Raw genomic sequence first — 18,797 nt, 5'->3', positions numbered from 1 at the left:
AACCAAGGTCTCTTTTACAGATGAGCCCTGTATACACATCAATACACATGCGTGCCTATGTGTGTGTCAGTAATGTGTGTGTGTGTATACTAGTGTGTATTAATGTTTCTGTGTGCTCTTGTGTGCAGCACTTCCAGGAGAAGGTGGAGGCCCTGGAGCAGGAGGCAGCAGGAGAGAGACAGCAGCTGGTTGAGACCCACATGGCCCGGGTAGAGGCCCTGCTCAACAGCTGCCGTCGCATGGCCCTGGATAACTACCTTAGCGCCCTGCAGGCCAACCCACCCAGGGTATATACAGTATATACTGAACAAAAATATAAACTCAATATGTAAAGTGTTGGTTTCATGAGCTGAAATAAAATATCCCAGAAATGTTCCATACGAACAAAAATATTATTTCTCTCAAATTTTGTGCACAAATTTGTGTTTCATCCCTGTTAGTGATCATTTCTCCTTTGCCAAGATAATCCATCCACCTGACAGGTGTGGCATAGTAAGAAGCTGATTAAACAGCGTGATCATTACACAGGTGCACCCTGTGCTGGGGACAAAAAAAATACCTCTCAAAAATGTGCAGTTTTGTCACACAGCATAATGCCACAGATGTCTCAAGTTTTGAGGGAGCATGCAATTGGCATGCTGACTGCAGAAATGTCCAACAGAGCTGTTGCCAGAGAATTGAATGTTAATTTCTCTACCATAAGCCACCTCCAAGGTTGTTTTAGAGAATTTGGCAGTACATCCAACCGGCTTCACATCCGCAGACCACGTATATGGCGTTGTGTGGGCGAGCTGTTTGCTGATGTCAACGTTGTGAATAGTGTCCCATGGTGGCATGGGGTTATGGTATGGACAGGCATAACCTACAGACAATGAACACAATTGGATTTTATCAAGATAGTGTCAAGATCCATTGTCATGCCATCCGCCGCCATCACCTCATGTTTCAGCATCTGTACACAATTCCTGGAAGCTGAAAATGTCCCAGCACCTGTTGCTGACAGGTGTATAAAATCGAGCACACAACCATGCAATCTCCGTAGACAAACATTGGCAGTGGTCTGGCCCGTACTGAAGAGCTCAGTGCCTTTCAACGTGGCACCGTCACAGGATGCCACCTTTCCAACAAGTCAGTTCGTCAAATTTCTGCCCTGCTAGAGCTGCCCCGGTCAACTGTAAGTGTCATTTTTGTGAAGTGGAAGCGTCTAGGTGCAACAACGGCTCAGCCACGAAGTGATAGGCCACACAAGCTCACAGAACAGGACCACCTAGTGCTGAAGCGAGTAAAAAGGGTCTGTCCTCGGTTGCAACACTCATTACTGAGATCAAAACTGCCTCTGGAAGCAATCTCAGCACAATAACTGTTTGTCTGGAGCTTCTGCTTCTGCCCATAAGAGTAGCCGCACACAAGCCTAAGATCACCATGCGCAATGCCAAGCGTCGACTAGTGTGGTGTAATGCCTGCTTCCATTGGACTCTGGAGCAGTGGAAACGCGTTCTCTGGAGTGATGAATCACGCTTCACCATCTGGCAGTCTAACGGATGAATCTGGGTTTGGCGGATGCCAGGAGAATGTTACCTGACACAAAGCAGAGAACCAACTGTAAAGTTTGGTGGAGAAGGAATAATGGTCTGGGCCTGTTTTTCATGGTTCGGGCTAGGCCCCAAAGTTCCAGTGAAGGGTAATCTTAACTCTACAGAATTCAATGACATTCTAGACAATTCTATGCTTCCAAATTTGTGGCAACAGTTTGGGGAAGGCCCTTGGGGAAGGCCCTTACCTCACAAGTCCTCAACTGGCAACTTCATTAAGTAGTACCCGCAAAACACCAGTCTCAACGTCAACAGTGAAGAGGCGACTCTGGGATGCAAAGAAAAAGCCATATCTCAGACTGGCCAATAAAAATTAAATATTAAGATGGGCTAAAAAACATAGACACTGGACAGAGGAACTCTGCCTAGAAGGCCAGCATCCAGGAGTCACCTCTTCACTGTTGACGTTGAGACTGGTGTTTTGCGGGTACTAGTTAATGAAGCTGCCACTTGAGAACTTGTGAGACGTCTGTTTCTCAAACTAGACACTCTAATGTACTTGTCCTCTTGCTCACTACTCTTTTTATTCTGGTTTGAGCTGTTCTGTGAAGGGAGTAGTACACAGCGTTGTACAAGATCTTCAGTTTCTTGGCAATTTCTCGCATGGAATAGCCTTAATTTCTCAGAACAAGAATAGACAGACAAGTTTCAGAAGAAAGTTCTTTGTTTCTGGCCATTTTGAGCCTGTAATCGAACAGACAAATGCTGATGCTCCAGATACTCAACTAGTCTAGAGAATGTCAGTTTTATTGCTTCTTTAATCAGAACAACAATTTTCAGCTGTGCTAAAATAATTGCAAAAGGGTTGTCTAATGATCAATTAGCCTTTTAAAATGATAAACTTTGATTAGCTAACAAAATATGCCATTGGAACACAGGAGTGATGGTTGCTGATAATGGGCCTCTGTACGCCTCTGTAGATATTCCACAAAAATTCAGCCGTTTCCAGCTACAATAGTCATTTACAACATTAACAATGTCTATACTGTATTTCTGATCAATTTGACGTTATTTTAATGGACAAAAATTGTGCTTTTCTTTCAAAAACAAGGACATTTCTAAGTGACCCTAAACTTTTGAACGGTAGTGTGTGTATAATATATATATAGATACTGTATATAGATATACATATTGTCTATATATATCTATCTATATCTATCCCTAACCATGTATAATGTACACAGATACTCACTCATTACATACTGTACATATTCTCTCACTGTGGATACCCACTGACCAGTCATTCTCACTATAATCAAACACATCCTCACTTGTACATACACGTTGTCCACATCAATACCTCTTATTTCTCTCTTTCTGTCTCTGTCCCCCTTCTCTCACGCTCTCTCTGTCATTTCACTTTCTTCTCCTCCATCCCCTTCTCTCCCCCCCCCACCCTCTCCCCCTTAGCCTCGTCAGGTGCTGGGCCTTTTGAAGAAGTATGTCCGTGCAGAGCAGAAGGACAGACAACACACCCTGAAACACTACGAACACGTCCGCATGGTCGACCCCAAGAAGGCTGCTCAGATCCGACCCCAGGTACCCCCACTCCCCCCAACCACTATAATACACTACACTACCCATAAGCCCCTATGCTCACCCTTCAACCTACTATAATACACTACACTACATTCAGCCCATTCATTCACTCTGTGTCCCGTGTAACTCCTTTGACCTCAGCACTTCTGACTTCCAGGTGATGACCCACCTGCGTGTGATTGACGAGAGGATGAACCAATCCCTGGGGCTGCTCTTCAAAGTGCCCAGCATGGCCAACAAAATCCAAGACCAAGTTTGTGAGTGTCCGCCCTACTCCTACCCATATACTGCAGTTTCATGTTATTATTCAGTCCATACACAGTGTAATACTATTTTGTGTTATTACAGAGATAATGTACCTACTATACCTTTTCCTTTCTGGCTTGTTCATTCTGTCTCCTTTTCCTTCTATTTTCCCCTTCTGTCTCTGTCTCTGTGTGTGTAGCGATCCTGATGCAGAGGGTTCAGTCAGAGTTGTCTCAGCAAGTCTCATCTCTGCAGAGTGATGAGAGGGTGAGTTTTACACACAGGCATGCACACTCTCATTCATAAAAATGTTACAATCTCTCCTATCTCACACACACCAGGGCTGGGACCAATTCAAATGGAAGGCAGTCAATTCAGGAAGTGATTTTAATAAAAATATTCTAAAATATAACTGTTATTGAAGTTTACTTGACACACACACTGAAAGTCAGTCATGTGTATCCTGTGTTTGCAGACTGATGTCAGGGTGAGCTATGGGAACGATGCCCTGATGCCTGACCAGGCCTACAGCTCTGCCCCTCTGGACCCTGGCATGGGCCTGGACAGACTCGGCTTCATCCACCCAGAGAGTTTCAACCAACCCAACACCGACAACCATGGTAACACACTAACACAACCAGCCTAACACACAGCCTAGAAAACCACGGAAATACACACACAGAACAGCTGTTTCGTGCATTATTTATTAAATTGGTCATGCTCTAAAGCTTTTTGTCAGTGAGTGTTTCCTCTGTTAAAACAGTTGATCCTGTTGACGCTCGTCCAGTTCCAGATAGAGGTCTGCCCACTCGGCCTGGTAAGTGTGTGTGTGTTCCTATAGTATGTGTATGATTGTGTTTATGCTGTATGGGTATGTTTGCGGTTTCGGTTGTGTTTGTCTCTTTGATTATGTGTGTATGTTTGTATGGTGTATGATGCTCTCTCTCTCTGTGTGTGTTGAGTCTCTGCTCTGAGGCCTGAGGAGTTCCCTGAGGTGCGGATGGAGAAAGGAGAGCGGCAAAGCGCCAGCTATGAAGTGCATCATCAAAAATTGGTACGGAAACATTCAGTACCTATACACTGGTACATGTTCGTACACGTATACATCACAAACTGGCTCAGTAGTTCACATGTTTATGATAGAAACGGGAACATTTCTATAATGGCTTATCTGTGCATTGGAGACTTGTAAACACAGTTCTCATCACAGTCTATACCTGCAGAAACACTCAACAAATACTCACCATATCCAGTTGACAGGTGTTGTGTTGATTATTACCAGGTGTTCTTTGCTGAGGATGTTGGCTCCAACAAGGGTGCCATCATTGGGCTGATGGTGGGTGGGGTTGTCATAGCGACAGTCATCGTCATCACTCTGATCATGCTGAGGAAGAAGCAGTACACCTCCATCCATCACGGAGTCATCGAGGTAAGACAGTGTGTGTGTTTGCGTGCGTGTGTATTCTGTACCTGTGTGTTAACCTGGTGTGTGTGTTGCAGGTGGATGCTGCAGTGACCCCAGAGGAGCGACACCTGTCCAAGATGCAGCAGAACGGTTATGAGAACCCCACCTACAAGTTCTTCGAACAGATGCAGAACTAAGGAGCTACTCTTTGATCCCTCACTGACCCTGAACCCTCCTTAACCCCTCACACCTAGGCCCCGTTGCATATTGGTCCCTAAACCCTTCTCCTAGCTCCTACTCTTATTTTCAATGGATCTTAAAGGACTTGATAGGTGAAACCAATATGACTGAAGCTCCATGTAAATCTATTGGGTTAGAAAGAGCCGTGGTCATATTACTTATAGCCACCCAGGGGTAGTGAAGGCCAAGGGGCTAGGAGCCAAAATGGAACCAAGCCACACACTCTCCATCCCTTCCTCGTAGAGTGCAGCACATCAACATCCATAGCTGCCATTAGTCAGACAAGGGTATCCTTCTTCACCTACACATTTTTAGCCAATCACAGATGAGATCCCGTAGCGTTTGTACAGAATAGAGAAACACATTGATTTATCTGTCCATGTATCTGTGGGTTGGTTGGCCCTCCCCCATAGTACAGCACTCACATCTCTAAGAGGGCTAAACAGAGGCCTCATATACACCTGTAATCTTCCTCGCTCTGAAGCACTCTCCTCTCCCCCTCCATCTCTCCTACGCACTCCTCTCCCACTACTCCTCTCAGATGACGGCTGTGCTGTTTTTGGTGATGACATAACAGCTCTTAGTGCTAGCGAAAGGAGGATGGGCTCAGTCTACCCTGAGCTCCTCTCTGCAGAATTATATCCCAAGAGTTTCAGGTTTGTTTTTCAGGTAAAACATATATACAAAATATATATATATATGTCATCAGAAATATGTAAATGAATAAATATCGAATGTTTTTATTTTGTGCAAAAAGTATTGAAACAAGGCAGAAAAAAGCTCTAACTATATGTAGTGCATGGTGATATTGATGACGGATATACATAGAGAACCTGGCTCCTGTCGTGGGGACTGGGCCTCGTGCACTTAGCAGGATAGAACATTTTAGTGTCTTATTTGATCTTGTGATATGAAGAGAAAAAAAAAGTATTTTGAATCTGGTTTTTGTTGTCACGGAGACATGTTTTAAATAGAATCTGTGTTCTCCTTTGTTTTCTCCCCCCCATGCCTCATTCGGTCTTAGCTGCATGGGCTGAATGCTCTATATGTAATATAATATGAAGTGTAATAGTATCTGAAAGGAAGTCGAATGTGTTACTGTTTGCGTTCTATGCACTCATTTAGAGTCAGATTATTTACTGGTATTACTGCTCTGTTTATCGGCATTCCCTGTCTGTTAACTGATATTCCATGTCCATAGAATTGTGTTTCAGCTCCATTCCTCATTTTATTCCAGAAATCTCAGTATTTCACCCTATCTTTCCAATTCCTATATCATCTGTGAATATCTATGAATATAATTTATGGAAACAGAAATAATTAATATTTTTCTCAGGCTTTCACTCCTTTTCTATCTTTCTTTCCCTCTCTGTCCCATAGACGCCCCCCCCCCCCCCCAACAACCCTGCTCCCCATCCCTTCTCTATCACTCCCTCTCTCTGTCCCATAGACCCCCCCCCCAGCAGCCCTGCTCCCCATCCCTTCTCTATCACTCCCTCTCTCTGTCCCATAGACCCCCCCCCACAGCCCTGCTCCCCATCCCTTCTCTATCACTCCCTCTCTCTGTCCCATAGACCCCTCCCCACAGCCCTGCTCCCCATCCCTTCTTTATCACTCCCCCTCTGTCCCATAGACCCCCCCCCAACAGCCCTGCTCCCCATCCCTTCTCTATCACTCCCTCTCTCTGTCCCATAGACCCCCCCCCCCCCACAGCCCTGCTCCCCATCCCTTCTCTATCACTCCCTCTCTCTGTCCCATAGACCCCCCCCCCACAGCCCTGCTCCCCATCCCTTCTCTATCACTCCCTCTCTCTGTCCCATAGACCCCCCCCCCCACAGCCCTGCTCCCCATCCCTTCTTTATCACTCCCCCTCTGTCCCATAGACCCCCCCCCCCCCCAACAGCCCTGCTCCCCATCCCTTCTCTATCACTCCCTCTCTGTCCCATAGACCCCCCCCCCCCCCAACAGCCCTGCTCCCCATCCCTTCTCTATCACTCCCTCTCTCTGTCCCATAGACCACCCCCCAACAGCCCTGCTCTCCATCCCTTCACTATCACTCCCTCTCTCTTTGTGCTGTGTCGGCGCTTTGGAGTTGGTGTGTAAGAGAGAATTAGATTAAGTTGAGAGGGGGCGGGGATTGAGTGTGATAAAGTCACCTTTCCTATCATCACTCTTGCACACACACATTCCCTCCAGTGTTTGATACATGTACAGTGTACCTATGTGTTTCATGGTGGATATCCCCCTTTTTGCTTGTCTGTCATCTCTCATTCTCAGACGACCTGGTTTTAAAAGCAGAGGCTAAAGAAATACTGACCTCAGACCAGTTTATTGATGGTAAAATTGATCTCGGACCAATGCGTGCGAAGCTAAAAACAGGGACCTGGGCCCAGATTCACAAAACTCGTATTGTGCAAAAACTTCAGGAAAATAACCTCCTAAGTGCAATTCCTCAACAATCTTATTTTCTTACGAACATCTCATATCTTCTTGCCATTTAAAAAACAAAGATGTCTAGCTAGCCATGGCAACCGTGTTAGCATATTCCTTACTGAAAATACTGTTCTAAAACATGTTCTTGGATTTAAAATAATCAGTACTGAAACTTTCAGATGAAGGTTGAGTGAATTAAATATGTTCAATTGCTTTCATGAGCTTTTTCTCTCACTGCCCTGAGTTTAAGACAAGGGTTTAGCTATATCTTGAAATTAACATTATTTTCAAGAATCTAATAAAAAAATTCTCAAGGCAAAACATAAGAAATAGCGCAATTTCCCCCCCCCCCAATAACCTTTGAGGAATAGCAACTTAATTTTCTTCTTAAATCTATAGTTAAGAATACATTTAAGGTTTTGTGAATATGGGCCCTGATATGAAGGGCACAACGTCAATGTTTAGATCAGATGTCATTGTCTGTTAAGTAATGTTTGTTACATTTCTATCTGCAACATTCAGAATGTTTCACCTCACTGAACACACACCAGATCTGGGATCAGTATTTAGAGGCAGTAGTAGAGATCAGACATACCCCCTCCCAAAATTAAGTCAAACTACAGCCTCCAATAGACATGAATGTGACATTCATATTGTGAAATTATTCCACAGATCTACACACACAAACTGAATCAGGTAATTGTGTTGTCAAGGATACTCATGCTATCTTTCATTTGTTAATTCTGACTTTCGTTGTACCTTTACAAAGCTTTCTACACACATCCCATCAATAAAAAAAATGTAATGTACATACAGATCTCTGTTCATGACAGAGCTTGACTCCTGTGTGAATGACAAGTGTTTTATATAGGGGGAACAATAAAACATTTGAACACGTTATCATGGCGCAAAAGAGCGTGTTTGTGCATACACATTACATTGGAGCAATGTTACACTGAGTCCTTAGGAAAAAACATGAAACTTTATTCCCCCTGGAGGACAGAAAATGTCCAGCTCATCAGGGAAAAAGACACTCAAAATAAAATAGAAAACAGATCATTTATAAATGGAAAATATGAAAATACACTGTCCTTGTGGCTATCAAAAACATGAAGAACCGGTATATACAATGGAAACGATACCAAGCTACAAGATAAAGGAAGAAAAAAAATGCTAAGCTCATATTTCAAACAGACACTCCTTCACTCAAACGCTCATGCACACACACACACACACTGAGGCACACTAACGCTCATGCACACACACAATATCCATAGACACTCCCGCCCTGGTTAAAATAAAATAAGAAAACAACCTCCCCATCCTGCCTCAGCCCCGTCTCCAATCAAACCCAAAGGAGTAGGATGAAGTTTCTCATAGACACTGTTTTAAGGTCAGTTTATCATTTCCACCTTCTAATGGTTAAGCTTAGGGCTGGTCATAGTAGTCTGATCCTAGATCTGTGCCTATGGGCAACTTCTACCCTTATCAAAGAGCCCCAGGCTCCCCCCCATCAGCTGTCCTGTGCGGAGGCGTACACAGTGGTGATGGGCTGGCCAATTCCGTGCAACTGAATGCGGGCCAGCTTCTTCTGCTCACACTCAGTCACCAGGTTGTTGAGCTCAGCAGCACTGTAGCCAATCAGAGTCCTCAGGTCACACACAAACTTGTAGACAAAACGCTTGCCCTGCACCTTGCTGATCATGTCCCCGTCATAGTAATACCTGAGAAAATAATCAGATGAAGTATCCTTACACTCATACCTGTATAGGGGTTGAAAATGGCAGATTTGTGCACCGATAAGCACCTAAATTAGAATGCAGTGGCTGTACACTAACATGCTATAAAATGGCCAGAGCCCAGGCTCTACGTTTCACAGCGCTGTATGGGTTTTGACTGACAGCTGTTCTGAACTTGAGCACTGCACGCGACAAGAAGTTGCCCACATCCCTCCCGCTAATTGGGCAACTTTTGCAAATGTTTTGTTATTGGAGTGAGAGAAATGCTGTAAAGAGGACTCAATGTATTTTGAAAGATGAGATGTTGATTATAATAAATACCGCTGTGATGCCATAGAAGCAATCCAAACCATCCAAATGTGCACTACACATTTCCATATCATAATTCAAAAGGCACTTGCACACCTGAGCTATGTTTTTTGCAGGTGCATGGTAACAGTTGAATAAGATGAGAAAAAAATAAGAAACCCGCACACTGCTCTTGATAGTATCACTGATCTTTAATAAGCTTACGTATCGGCCTCACGGCCTTCGTCAGAGCTTGGGAGTTTTTTAAATTTATTAGCACCCTTATGTAGACATAGCTCCACCCACATCCGTTCCATGCATCGAATGGGGTTGAGTCGAGGGAAAATACGTGTTACAAAATATAACAATGTGCATTTCAGAAATATTCTAATAAAGTGTTTACATAAAACATGTTTGTAAAACCACGTGGTCCTCATTGTGGTTTTACAGACGTGTTTATGTAAACACTTTATTAGAATATTTATGAAATGCACATTGTTATATTTGGTGGATGGAACAGATGTGGGTGGAGCCATGTCTACATAAGGGTGCTAATTCTTATTTTTTCTTCTCACATCTCCATAAAACACTCATGTCATTTACAGTGTCAACGTTTATGACCACTATATTCCAGGTACAAGATGACATGACGTCATAACCTGGGTTGTTCTGAACAGAATATATCAGTCTATTTTTAAGATAATTTGTTGTGGAACACACACCTGAATCTTTCTATGCGTACCAAAACATCTCTGAATTGCCTTGTGAAAGCCTAACACTAAGACTGGATTTTATAACTTAGCTAGTCATGTTGGCAAAATAACAAGCTTTCAAATGATGGCCTCCTGACCCAGATTGCGATTTCAATGGGCCGTTTTTGGATTGTGTAAACAGTAATTGTGACGGGGATACAGGGTTGTGTTCCAAACAAAACAACTACAAGTGTGCTTGCTCTAGTTCCTCAACGGCACAGCTATGAGAGCTCAAAAAAAGCATATTATAGTTCAATACATTTTTTCATAAAAGTGCATTGAAATTACTTAGGAATTGTGCACTTTGGAGAAGGGTGTGGCCACTTAGACACCGGTTAGTCCTCTCAAACCTTTGTAATTTGTTTTCTTCTTATGTTGCACCTTCCACACATTTTACAGGAATATCCTAATCATGTGACTGAATGTATTCACAGTATGTTCATATTTAGCTATCAACAAATGCGGCGAAAAGTACAGTAAATGTAAAATGCCCAAAAAGTTTACAGTGTAATATTTGAATTCAGTCTTGTGTCAGGTTAACTGTTGTTTACACACATTTGGTCTAATCATTTTCCCATAACCTCCAAACTGTTCCCTTTCAATTGCTACCATGCTTATGCATATGAATTTCATATTTCTTCTGTAAGAAACATTTCAATTTAGCCCTATCATAGGCCAAAGGGCTCAAATGAAACAAGACAAGAGAGTTCAAGATATAAGATAAGAAATTGAATTTATGCAACGGAAATTTAAGAGAGGGAAATGGGAAAAAAAACAGGCCGATTGACATACCTGAGTGCTCGGCTGAGTTTCTCGTAGTTCATGGTTGGCTTGTTCTTGCGGTGGCCCCATTTCTGGGCCACCAGTTCAGGCTGGTTGAGTTTGAACTCCCCCTCCTCTCCCACCCAGGATATACAGTCTCTAGCATCCTTATCAGTCAACAGCTCCAACAGGAACTGCCACAGCTGGATCTGACCATTGTTACCTGCAAGGACAGGTGACAGGACGTTTGTATGTGTGTGTGTGTGTGTGTGTGTGTGTGTGTGTGTGTACATCCACATCAGATTTGAGCACATACACCATTAAGGCACTCAGAAAAAAACATCAAGACTTATGCTCTTCAGGTGTACGCACACATGTATGCGTACCTGTGCGGTTGCCAGGTGAGCTGCGTTCCTCTCCTCCGGAGATGCGGGGTGTTTTGGGGCCGCGGCTCTGCTTCAGCACCTTGATGGTGGTGTGCGAGGTCGGCACAGCGGCCGGGATGATCTGGACCTCTGGTGGCGGAGACAGGAGGTTCAAACACTCAGAAACATACATGATTGAGTTAGACACTGATCTATGGTCAGTTTGGTGTTCCTAATTAAAAGCGCACACCCAGAGAAAATGATTTAATGTGGTGGTGCTGACTAACGGGGAATAAACTGTAAACTATAAAATATATTACCTCCCGGTCATTTATTGGGTAAAAAACAACCAATGTTTCGGCATCACCGTGCCTTCTTCAGACCCCGAAGAAGGCACAGTGATGCCAAAACATTGGTGTTTTTTTATAGCTTACAGTTTATTTCCCGTTAGTCAGCACCTCCACATTAAAATCATTTTCTCTGGGTGTGCGCCAACTCATGCTTTTTATTACAGGCAACAACTCACACAGAGGAAAGATAGTGTGGTAGGTGCATTCAGGGTGACAGTGAGTCAGAGAGGGAGGAAATAAACGTACGTTGGTCAATGGTGACTGTGGCCTCCTGGCCAGACTGGTCCTGACTGGCCAACACATCTGTAAAGAACAGGGACAGATACAGTATGAGCTAAAACCAACTTCAATTAACATGCTTGCCCAGGCTCTCAATCCCCTTGTCCTAGCCTCTATCCCTTCAGAATTTTCAGATCTGAACACACTGGGAACAAACTGGTTGAATCAATGTTTCCACATCATTTCAATGAAATCAACATGGAATAGACTCCCTGTAGCCGATGTGAGTAAAACCAGACGGATTAACAATACGAACACTCAAGAGCATGCGTTGACCAGTTGGCTAGTGTCTTGACTGACATTTTCAACCTCTCCCTTACCCAGTCTGTAATACCTACATGTTTCAAGCAGACAACCATAGTCCTTGTGCCCAAGATCGCGAAGGTAACCTGCCTAAATGACTACTGCCCCATAGCACTCTCAAAGCATTTCATGGCTACAGATGCAAGGCTGGTCGTGGCTCACATCAACACCATCATCCTGGACACCCTCGACCCACTCCAATTCGCATACCGCCCCGACAGATCCACAGATGATGCAATCTCGATTGCAATCCACACTGCCCTTTCCCACCTGGACAAAAGGAACACCTATGTGAGAATGATGTGTCCTCCAAGCTCATCACTAAGCTACGGACTGAACACCTCCCTCTGCAACTGGATCCTGGACTTCCTGACAGGCCGCCCCCAGGTAGTGAGTGTAGGCAACAACACATCCACCAAGCTGACCCTCAATGCAGGGGCCCCTCAGCGGTGCGTGCTTAGTCCCTTCTTGTACTCCCTGATCACCCACGACTGCATGGCCGCGCACAACTCCAACACAACCATTACGTTTACTGACGACACAACGGTGGTATGCCTGATCACCGACAACGATGAGACAGCCTATAGGGAGGTCAGAAACCTAGCATTGTGATGCGTGATCAAGACAAATTAGCTGATTGTGAACTACATGTAACAGAGGGCCAAGCATGCCCCCATTCACGTTGACGGGGCTGTAGTGGAGCGGTTGAGAGCTTCAAGTTCCTCTGTGTCAACATCACTAAGGCCCTATCATGATCCAAACACACCGTAACAGTTGTGAAGAGGGCATGACAACGCATCTTCCCCTTCAGGAGGCTGAAAAGATTTCGCATGGGCCCTCAAATCATCAAAAAGTTATACAGCTTCCCCATCGAGAGCATCCTAACTGGCTGCATCCCTGCCTGGTAAGGCAACTGTTTGGCATCTGACCAGAAGGTGCTACAGAGGGTAGTGTGTAGGGCCCAGTACATCACTGGGGCCGATCTCCCTGTCATCCAGGACCTCTATACCAGGCGGTTTCAGAGGAAGGCCCTAAAAAAAATGGTCTAAGACTCCAGCCACCCAAGTCATAGACTGTTCTCTCTGCTACCGCACGGCAAGCGTTACCGTAGCGCCAAGTCTAGGACCAAAAGGCTCCTGAACAGCTTCCATCCCCAAGCAATATGACTGCTGAAAAGCTAATTAAATGGATACCCTGACTATTTGCATTGATACCCTTTTTTGGGGGGCACTAACTCTACACTTACAATCCAACACACACTACATATGCTCACACACAGGCACAGACACGCATATTGACACCACACACACATTTTCACACACACTGCTGTTCTGTTTATTATCTATCCTGATAGCCTAGTCACTTTTACCCCTACCTATATGTACCTCAATTACCTTGTATTCCTGCACATTGACTCTGTACTGGTACTCCTTGTATATAGCCTCGTTATAGTTATTTTACTCTGTTACTATTTCCTTTTTTGATTGTGCTATTTTTTTTGTCATTTTTAACTCTGTATTGTTGGGAAAGGGCTCGTAAGTAAGCATTTCATAGTAAAGTCTACACCTGTTGTATTTGGTGCATGTGACGGCAGGTAGCCAAGTGGTTACAGCGTTGGGCCAGTAACCGAAAGGTTGCTAGATCGAATCCCCGAGCTGACAAGGTAAAAATCTGTCGTTCTACCCCAGAACAAGGCAGTTTACCCACTGTTCCTAGGCCATCACTGTAAATAAGAATTTGTTATTAACTGACTTACCTAGTTAAATAAAAATTAATAAATGTGATGAATACAATTTTAAGTGATGTCTGTTCTCAGTGGGAAGGGACCAAGCATGTGTAAACAATATGGTTATTATGGCTCTACTTAGGCTAGCCTTTAACCCTAACACACTAACTCAGTGACGCACACACTCACACTTGCGAAGCAGCTCCAGGTGGCTCCAGAGGATCTCTCCACTGGGGACCCTCTGCAGGAACTCGTCCTGGGTGAAGGTGCAGAGATCGCGACCCGGGATGTGAATCCCTCCCACCTCCATCTCGTCAATGCTGAACTCCTTCATCACCCACACTGCCCAGTGGATCACCTGGTCTGCCGTCCACTGTACTGGGTCTGAGAGGAGAGACACATTACAAGACTGTGACGATGCGGACTACAGCTTTTTTGTCTGTTAAAAATGTCAAGGCAACTGCAGCAAACTGGCCTCACTTTGTACAATGGTGTGTAACTGCCTGATTAATTATGTTTTTGTGTTTCAGAGTGTGCGTGTATCTGTGTTGTGTCTTATTCATGTGTATGTGTTTCAGTGTGTGTACTCATCACCGTAGGGTATCCCCAGGCGGACCTGCTCCTTGCGGTAGCCCTCCAGTGCGGCGGCCCAGCGGGTCACCTGCTCCGACGTGTCGTCTGACAGGGAGGAGCGCTCCACTGCGATCAGCTGGCCCTCCTCCTCCATCAAGGTGCCCTCTTCCCCTGCTGCATCTGGGTCGATCACCACCTCCACCGTCTCCACCGGCTTCACGATCTCCAGGATGTTCAGCTTTTCCTCGCCTGGATGAAAGGAGGCGGGGGGTGAGTGGAGGTTAGAGTGTGATTCAATACTATCGACAGTCTAATTGTTATGGTGCAACATTTGTGTGCGTCTATAGTTTGGGTGCCTGGGTTTTGATAAAGTCTTAGTGCAGAGTCTTATGTGTGTACCTGGCTTGGTGATGATCTGTAGGCTGAGTTGCACTGTGCCATCGGTCTTCACTCCCTGATCAAAGAGGCTGTGGTCTGGATGTAGCTGGAAAGACAGAAAGAAAGTGGACAGGAGAGAGAGAGAAAAGGACAGATTAATAAGAGAGGAGGGAGCAAATGGGAGGGTCAGAAAGGGAGATCAAAATAAATTAGATAATGCTAAACACATTTCTCCATCAAATGATAAAACTCTAGAACACATGAGACTCTCCATTAGTATCAGGTCTGATCAGGTTGGACAGATATTTCAACCCCTTAAATACAGGCCTCTATCAGTACCTGGATGTCCTGTAGACAGATCTCATATCCGTCCAATGGCATCTGGATACGGGGCTCCAGGAGCTTCTTCAGGTTACCGATTGGCTCATTGATGTCGATGTCCTGTTGGATCAGATCGGCTGATGTGATGGTCTGCTCCTCAATCCTGAAAATGACACAACCACACAAACAAAAACACACAAATAGTAACGTTAAGTCATCAGTAGTAGGGAGGGAGCTGGGTTTGAATTGATGGGCTTATGGGTGCCTTTTCACATTGTAAAATATATCACACACCCCTCCTCCAGACACTCCTGTTTCTCCTGTCCATCGATCTCGATCTCTATCATCTCCTCGGTCTCGCTTTTAGACATCGCTGTACACCAAGATTAAACCTATTCTGAGGAAAAGACAGGCAGGGGGTAAGTATCAATCAACATTTAGATTACATCAATTATTTTCAGATGTTATGTTAAAAACACATACAATGGCTTCACATCAGATATCATCAATTATAAACCAGGTCATTTGAGCCCTGGATGCTGATTGGTATATTTAAGCAATAAGGCCCTAGGGGTTGTGGTATATGGCCAGTATACCATATGGCCAATATACCACAGCTAAGTGCTGTTCATGGTCACAACGCAACATGGAGTGCCTAGATACAGCCCTTAGCTGCGGTATATCGGTCATATATCACAAACCGGGAGGTGCCTTATTGCTATTATGAAACATGTTACCAACGTAATTAGAAGAGTAAAAAAAAAAAAATGTTTTCGTCATACCCGTGGTATATTGTTTCATATACAATTAAAATAACATTGAGGAATAGCAACAAAATTGTCACTTTAGTCAAACATTTAGTGAATTACCTTGAATGCATTTCATGAAAAGTGGCATTTCATAAAAAATTAAATCTACAAGGTTCATGACCAGTGACTGGCAGTTCTGATGAATAGAGTTCATCGGTTTCTCATTGGGCGGCAGAGAGTTGTGTGCGCTTAAGTACTAACTCCAGGGCGAGGCCTCTCCAACGCATAGGCCTTGCGGTGGGCCATTAGTTCATAAATCATGACATAAACTTAATACATTTAACGCCCTTGAAAGCAAACACTTCGTGTATATATATATCGGTACGAATGCACACTATACGCGTAGCATAGCTCTACAATGTTGTAGCAATACAAAGCTCGCTAGCCAGCATATTTGTCAGCGATGTTACGTGGAGGGGTGAGGCAAGCGCCAAACCGGGGTTGGGTCTCATGTGAAATACACAATTGATACTGACTGTAAAAAAAGTATTCACTAAAATAACTGATTTAAATGTCGATGAAAATATACTATGAAACTTATAATCTGGAAAACTTTGAAACGGAAATGAGAGAAACGGAAACAAAACAGCAGAGGGGCAAATGCAAAGAAGCCGGAAATCCTGGCTAAGTTTACAGTGTTGTCTAGACTTCCGAGAGCGGTGAGGGGAAAATTCCGGAGTAATTTGCTCGATTATAAATTTATATTTAGCTAGCTATAACAATAAGAAAGCTTATTTATATTTGGCTAACGGTATAACGTATCAACACGGCGAACAACTGGACCGCGCAAGCTGTCGTTGGCATTAGCTAGCACTATACCTAGCTAGCTAACGTTAATAGCAAACGTGTCGAAAGTTGGATTTGGGATTTGAGGTACATCGTAGGCAAGTCATTTTAGAAATATATTTTGTAGTTGTGAAGTCGTCTGAAAACTATTCATTTCAGTAGTATTTAGGATTTGATGTTATTGTTTTTAGTTAGGTTAATGCATCCACCATGGCATGTGGCATAACGTTAGCGGATCAACAAGCTAACGTTAGTTAGTACCTAGCAAACATAGTTTGATACAAAAAGCGGGAAGACCGATGAGGCATAGTGAAAGGAGATACACTTCCTGTCATATGTTATGGATTTCATATATCTAAATTAAAAATAATTAATACTCATACCTCTTCAAATGTACACTCCACGATAGTGGACTTGCTATGAGTCGATGTAGGATAACAAGCTAGCTAGCCTTCACTCAAATCGAATTCATGCAAGTTTTTGGTCAACGAGGGGGCGGGGACAAGCTTGCCTTTTAGACAGACCAGCGTTTACTCTTGTAAGCAAATACATCATGATATATGTGTGAATTTGGTTGTAATTATGTGTATGTATGTGATGTTTGAAAGCAAGCATAATTATTGATTTTTAGCATTTAACCCACTTGGAACAACAGGCTGTTGTAGATAAGAACAGTCGCTGTATGCTTGCATTTATGTATTGAAATATACCAGCCATCCTTATTCCACAATGTCCCTCCCATAGATATCCTAGTAAATTCAAAATTTGAATATGTTATTAATAAAATCCCTAAACAAACATGTAAAGTGAATGAGTTCTTATTACAGAAGGATGTTATTCATTTCAAAGTATTATCTAGTATACACTTGCACTTGACCCACCCCTTTCTAGATCTGACTTTGCTGATACATGTAACTACTTTATTGAGGAAAAGTGTACTTACTATGCCTGTGATATGTTATCTTAAGATGAATGCACTAACTGTAAGTCGCTCTGAATAAGAGTGTCTGCTAAATGACTAAAATGTAATTATCTAAGTAGTATCCTTATGCTGCAGTGCCTGTTCATAATGAATACATATTGTATGTAATGTTGATATATCTAGTCACCAAGAATACTAATCTTGTACCAGTAAGTGACATCTGCATAATGCTCAGACACCTCAAACATGCCCACTCCAAAAATAACCCTACCAGTAGACATTTCCCAAGGGAAGAAATCATTTGATGGGGTGTACGGTAAGCAAGGAGTGGGTGGTAGGCAATAGACTGATTTCAGACTGGGCAACACATTCAGTAGCCATGATCAAATCAAATTGTATTTGTCACGTGCTGAATACAACAGGTAGACCTTACAGTGAAATGCTTACTTATAAGCCCAACCTCTTAAGGATCCGCCCCCTTTTTTTCCTTCAATTTTTGCCTAAAATGACTCAAATCTAACTGCCTGTAGCTCAGGCCCTGAAGCAAGGATTTGCATATTATTTATACCATTTGAAAGGAAAAACTCTTGGAAGTTTGTGGAAATGTGAAAGGAATGTAGGAGAATATAACAGAATAGATCTGGTAAAAGATAATTCAAAGAAAAAACGAACTGTTCTTTAAAAAAATTTTTGTACCATCATCTTTGAAATGCAAGAGAAAGGCCGTAATGTATTATTCCAGCCCAGTTGCTATTTAGATTTTGGCCACTAGATGGCAGCATTGTATGTGCAAAGTTTTAGACTGATCCAATGAACCATTGTATTTCTGTTCAAAATGTAGTATCAAAACTGCCCAAATGTGCCTAATTTGTTTATTAATAACTTTTCATGTTCAAAATTGTGCACTCCCCTTAAACAATAGCATGGTATTCTTTCACTAAATAGCTACTGTAAATTGGACAGTGCAGTAAGATTAACAATAATTTAAG

The 18,797-nt window shown here is 43.4% G+C and overlaps 2 protein-coding genes across 6 annotated transcripts in view; one reads left to right on the top strand and one right to left on the bottom strand.

Moving 5' to 3' along the window:
- The window catches only part of LOC139538685 (amyloid-beta A4 protein-like), a 32,672-nt gene extending 24,317 nt beyond the window's left edge, over window positions 1-8,355 (top strand). For both annotated transcript variants that reach the window (XM_071341033.1, XM_071341034.1), the window contains 9 exons: window positions 129-287; window positions 3,003-3,131; window positions 3,289-3,388; window positions 3,577-3,644; window positions 3,853-3,997; window positions 4,141-4,194; window positions 4,340-4,431; window positions 4,660-4,806; window positions 4,878-8,355. In XM_071341033.1, the coding sequence (XP_071197134.1) occupies window positions 129-287; window positions 3,003-3,131; window positions 3,289-3,388; window positions 3,577-3,644; window positions 3,853-3,997; window positions 4,141-4,194; window positions 4,340-4,431; window positions 4,660-4,806; window positions 4,878-4,979 (996 nt within the window). In that variant the 3' untranslated portion in view covers window positions 4,980-8,355. The remainder of the gene's footprint in view (window positions 1-128; window positions 288-3,002; window positions 3,132-3,288; window positions 3,389-3,576; window positions 3,645-3,852; window positions 3,998-4,140; window positions 4,195-4,339; window positions 4,432-4,659; window positions 4,807-4,877) is intronic.
- A 67-nt stretch (window positions 8,356-8,422) lies between these two features.
- Window positions 8,423-17,661, bottom strand: LOC139538686 (GA-binding protein alpha chain-like). Of its 4 annotated transcripts, none has more exons than XM_071341035.1 (10): window positions 17,270-17,661; window positions 15,586-15,688; window positions 15,310-15,454; window positions 14,992-15,076; window positions 14,614-14,841; window positions 14,209-14,403; window positions 11,958-12,014; window positions 11,383-11,511; window positions 11,027-11,219; window positions 8,423-9,179 (listed from the first exon to the last, which is right to left on the bottom strand). In XM_071341035.1, exons 2-10 carry the CDS (start codon window positions 15,660-15,662, stop codon window positions 8,969-8,971), a joined length of 1,320 nt encoding a protein of 439 aa, XP_071197136.1. In that variant the 5' UTR covers window positions 15,663-15,688; window positions 17,270-17,661; the 3' UTR covers window positions 8,423-8,968. The 4 variants fall into 4 exon arrangements, with proteins under 4 accessions (XP_071197136.1, XP_071197137.1, XP_071197139.1 ...); XM_071341036.1 differs by having other exon boundaries at window positions 15,586-15,683; XM_071341038.1 differs by lacking the exon at window positions 17,270-17,661 and adding an exon at window positions 16,161-16,712 and having other exon boundaries at window positions 15,586-15,683.
- Between the last annotated feature and the right edge of the window lie 1,136 nt (window positions 17,662-18,797).

This window comes from Salvelinus alpinus, chromosome 14 (genome assembly GCF_045679555.1).
Source record: "Salvelinus alpinus chromosome 14, SLU_Salpinus.1, whole genome shotgun sequence".
Lineage (NCBI taxonomy): Eukaryota > Metazoa > Chordata > Actinopteri > Salmoniformes > Salmonidae > Salvelinus > Salvelinus alpinus.
The sequence above is the reverse complement of the archived record's forward strand: the minus strand, read 5'-3'. Positions and strand labels throughout refer to the sequence as shown.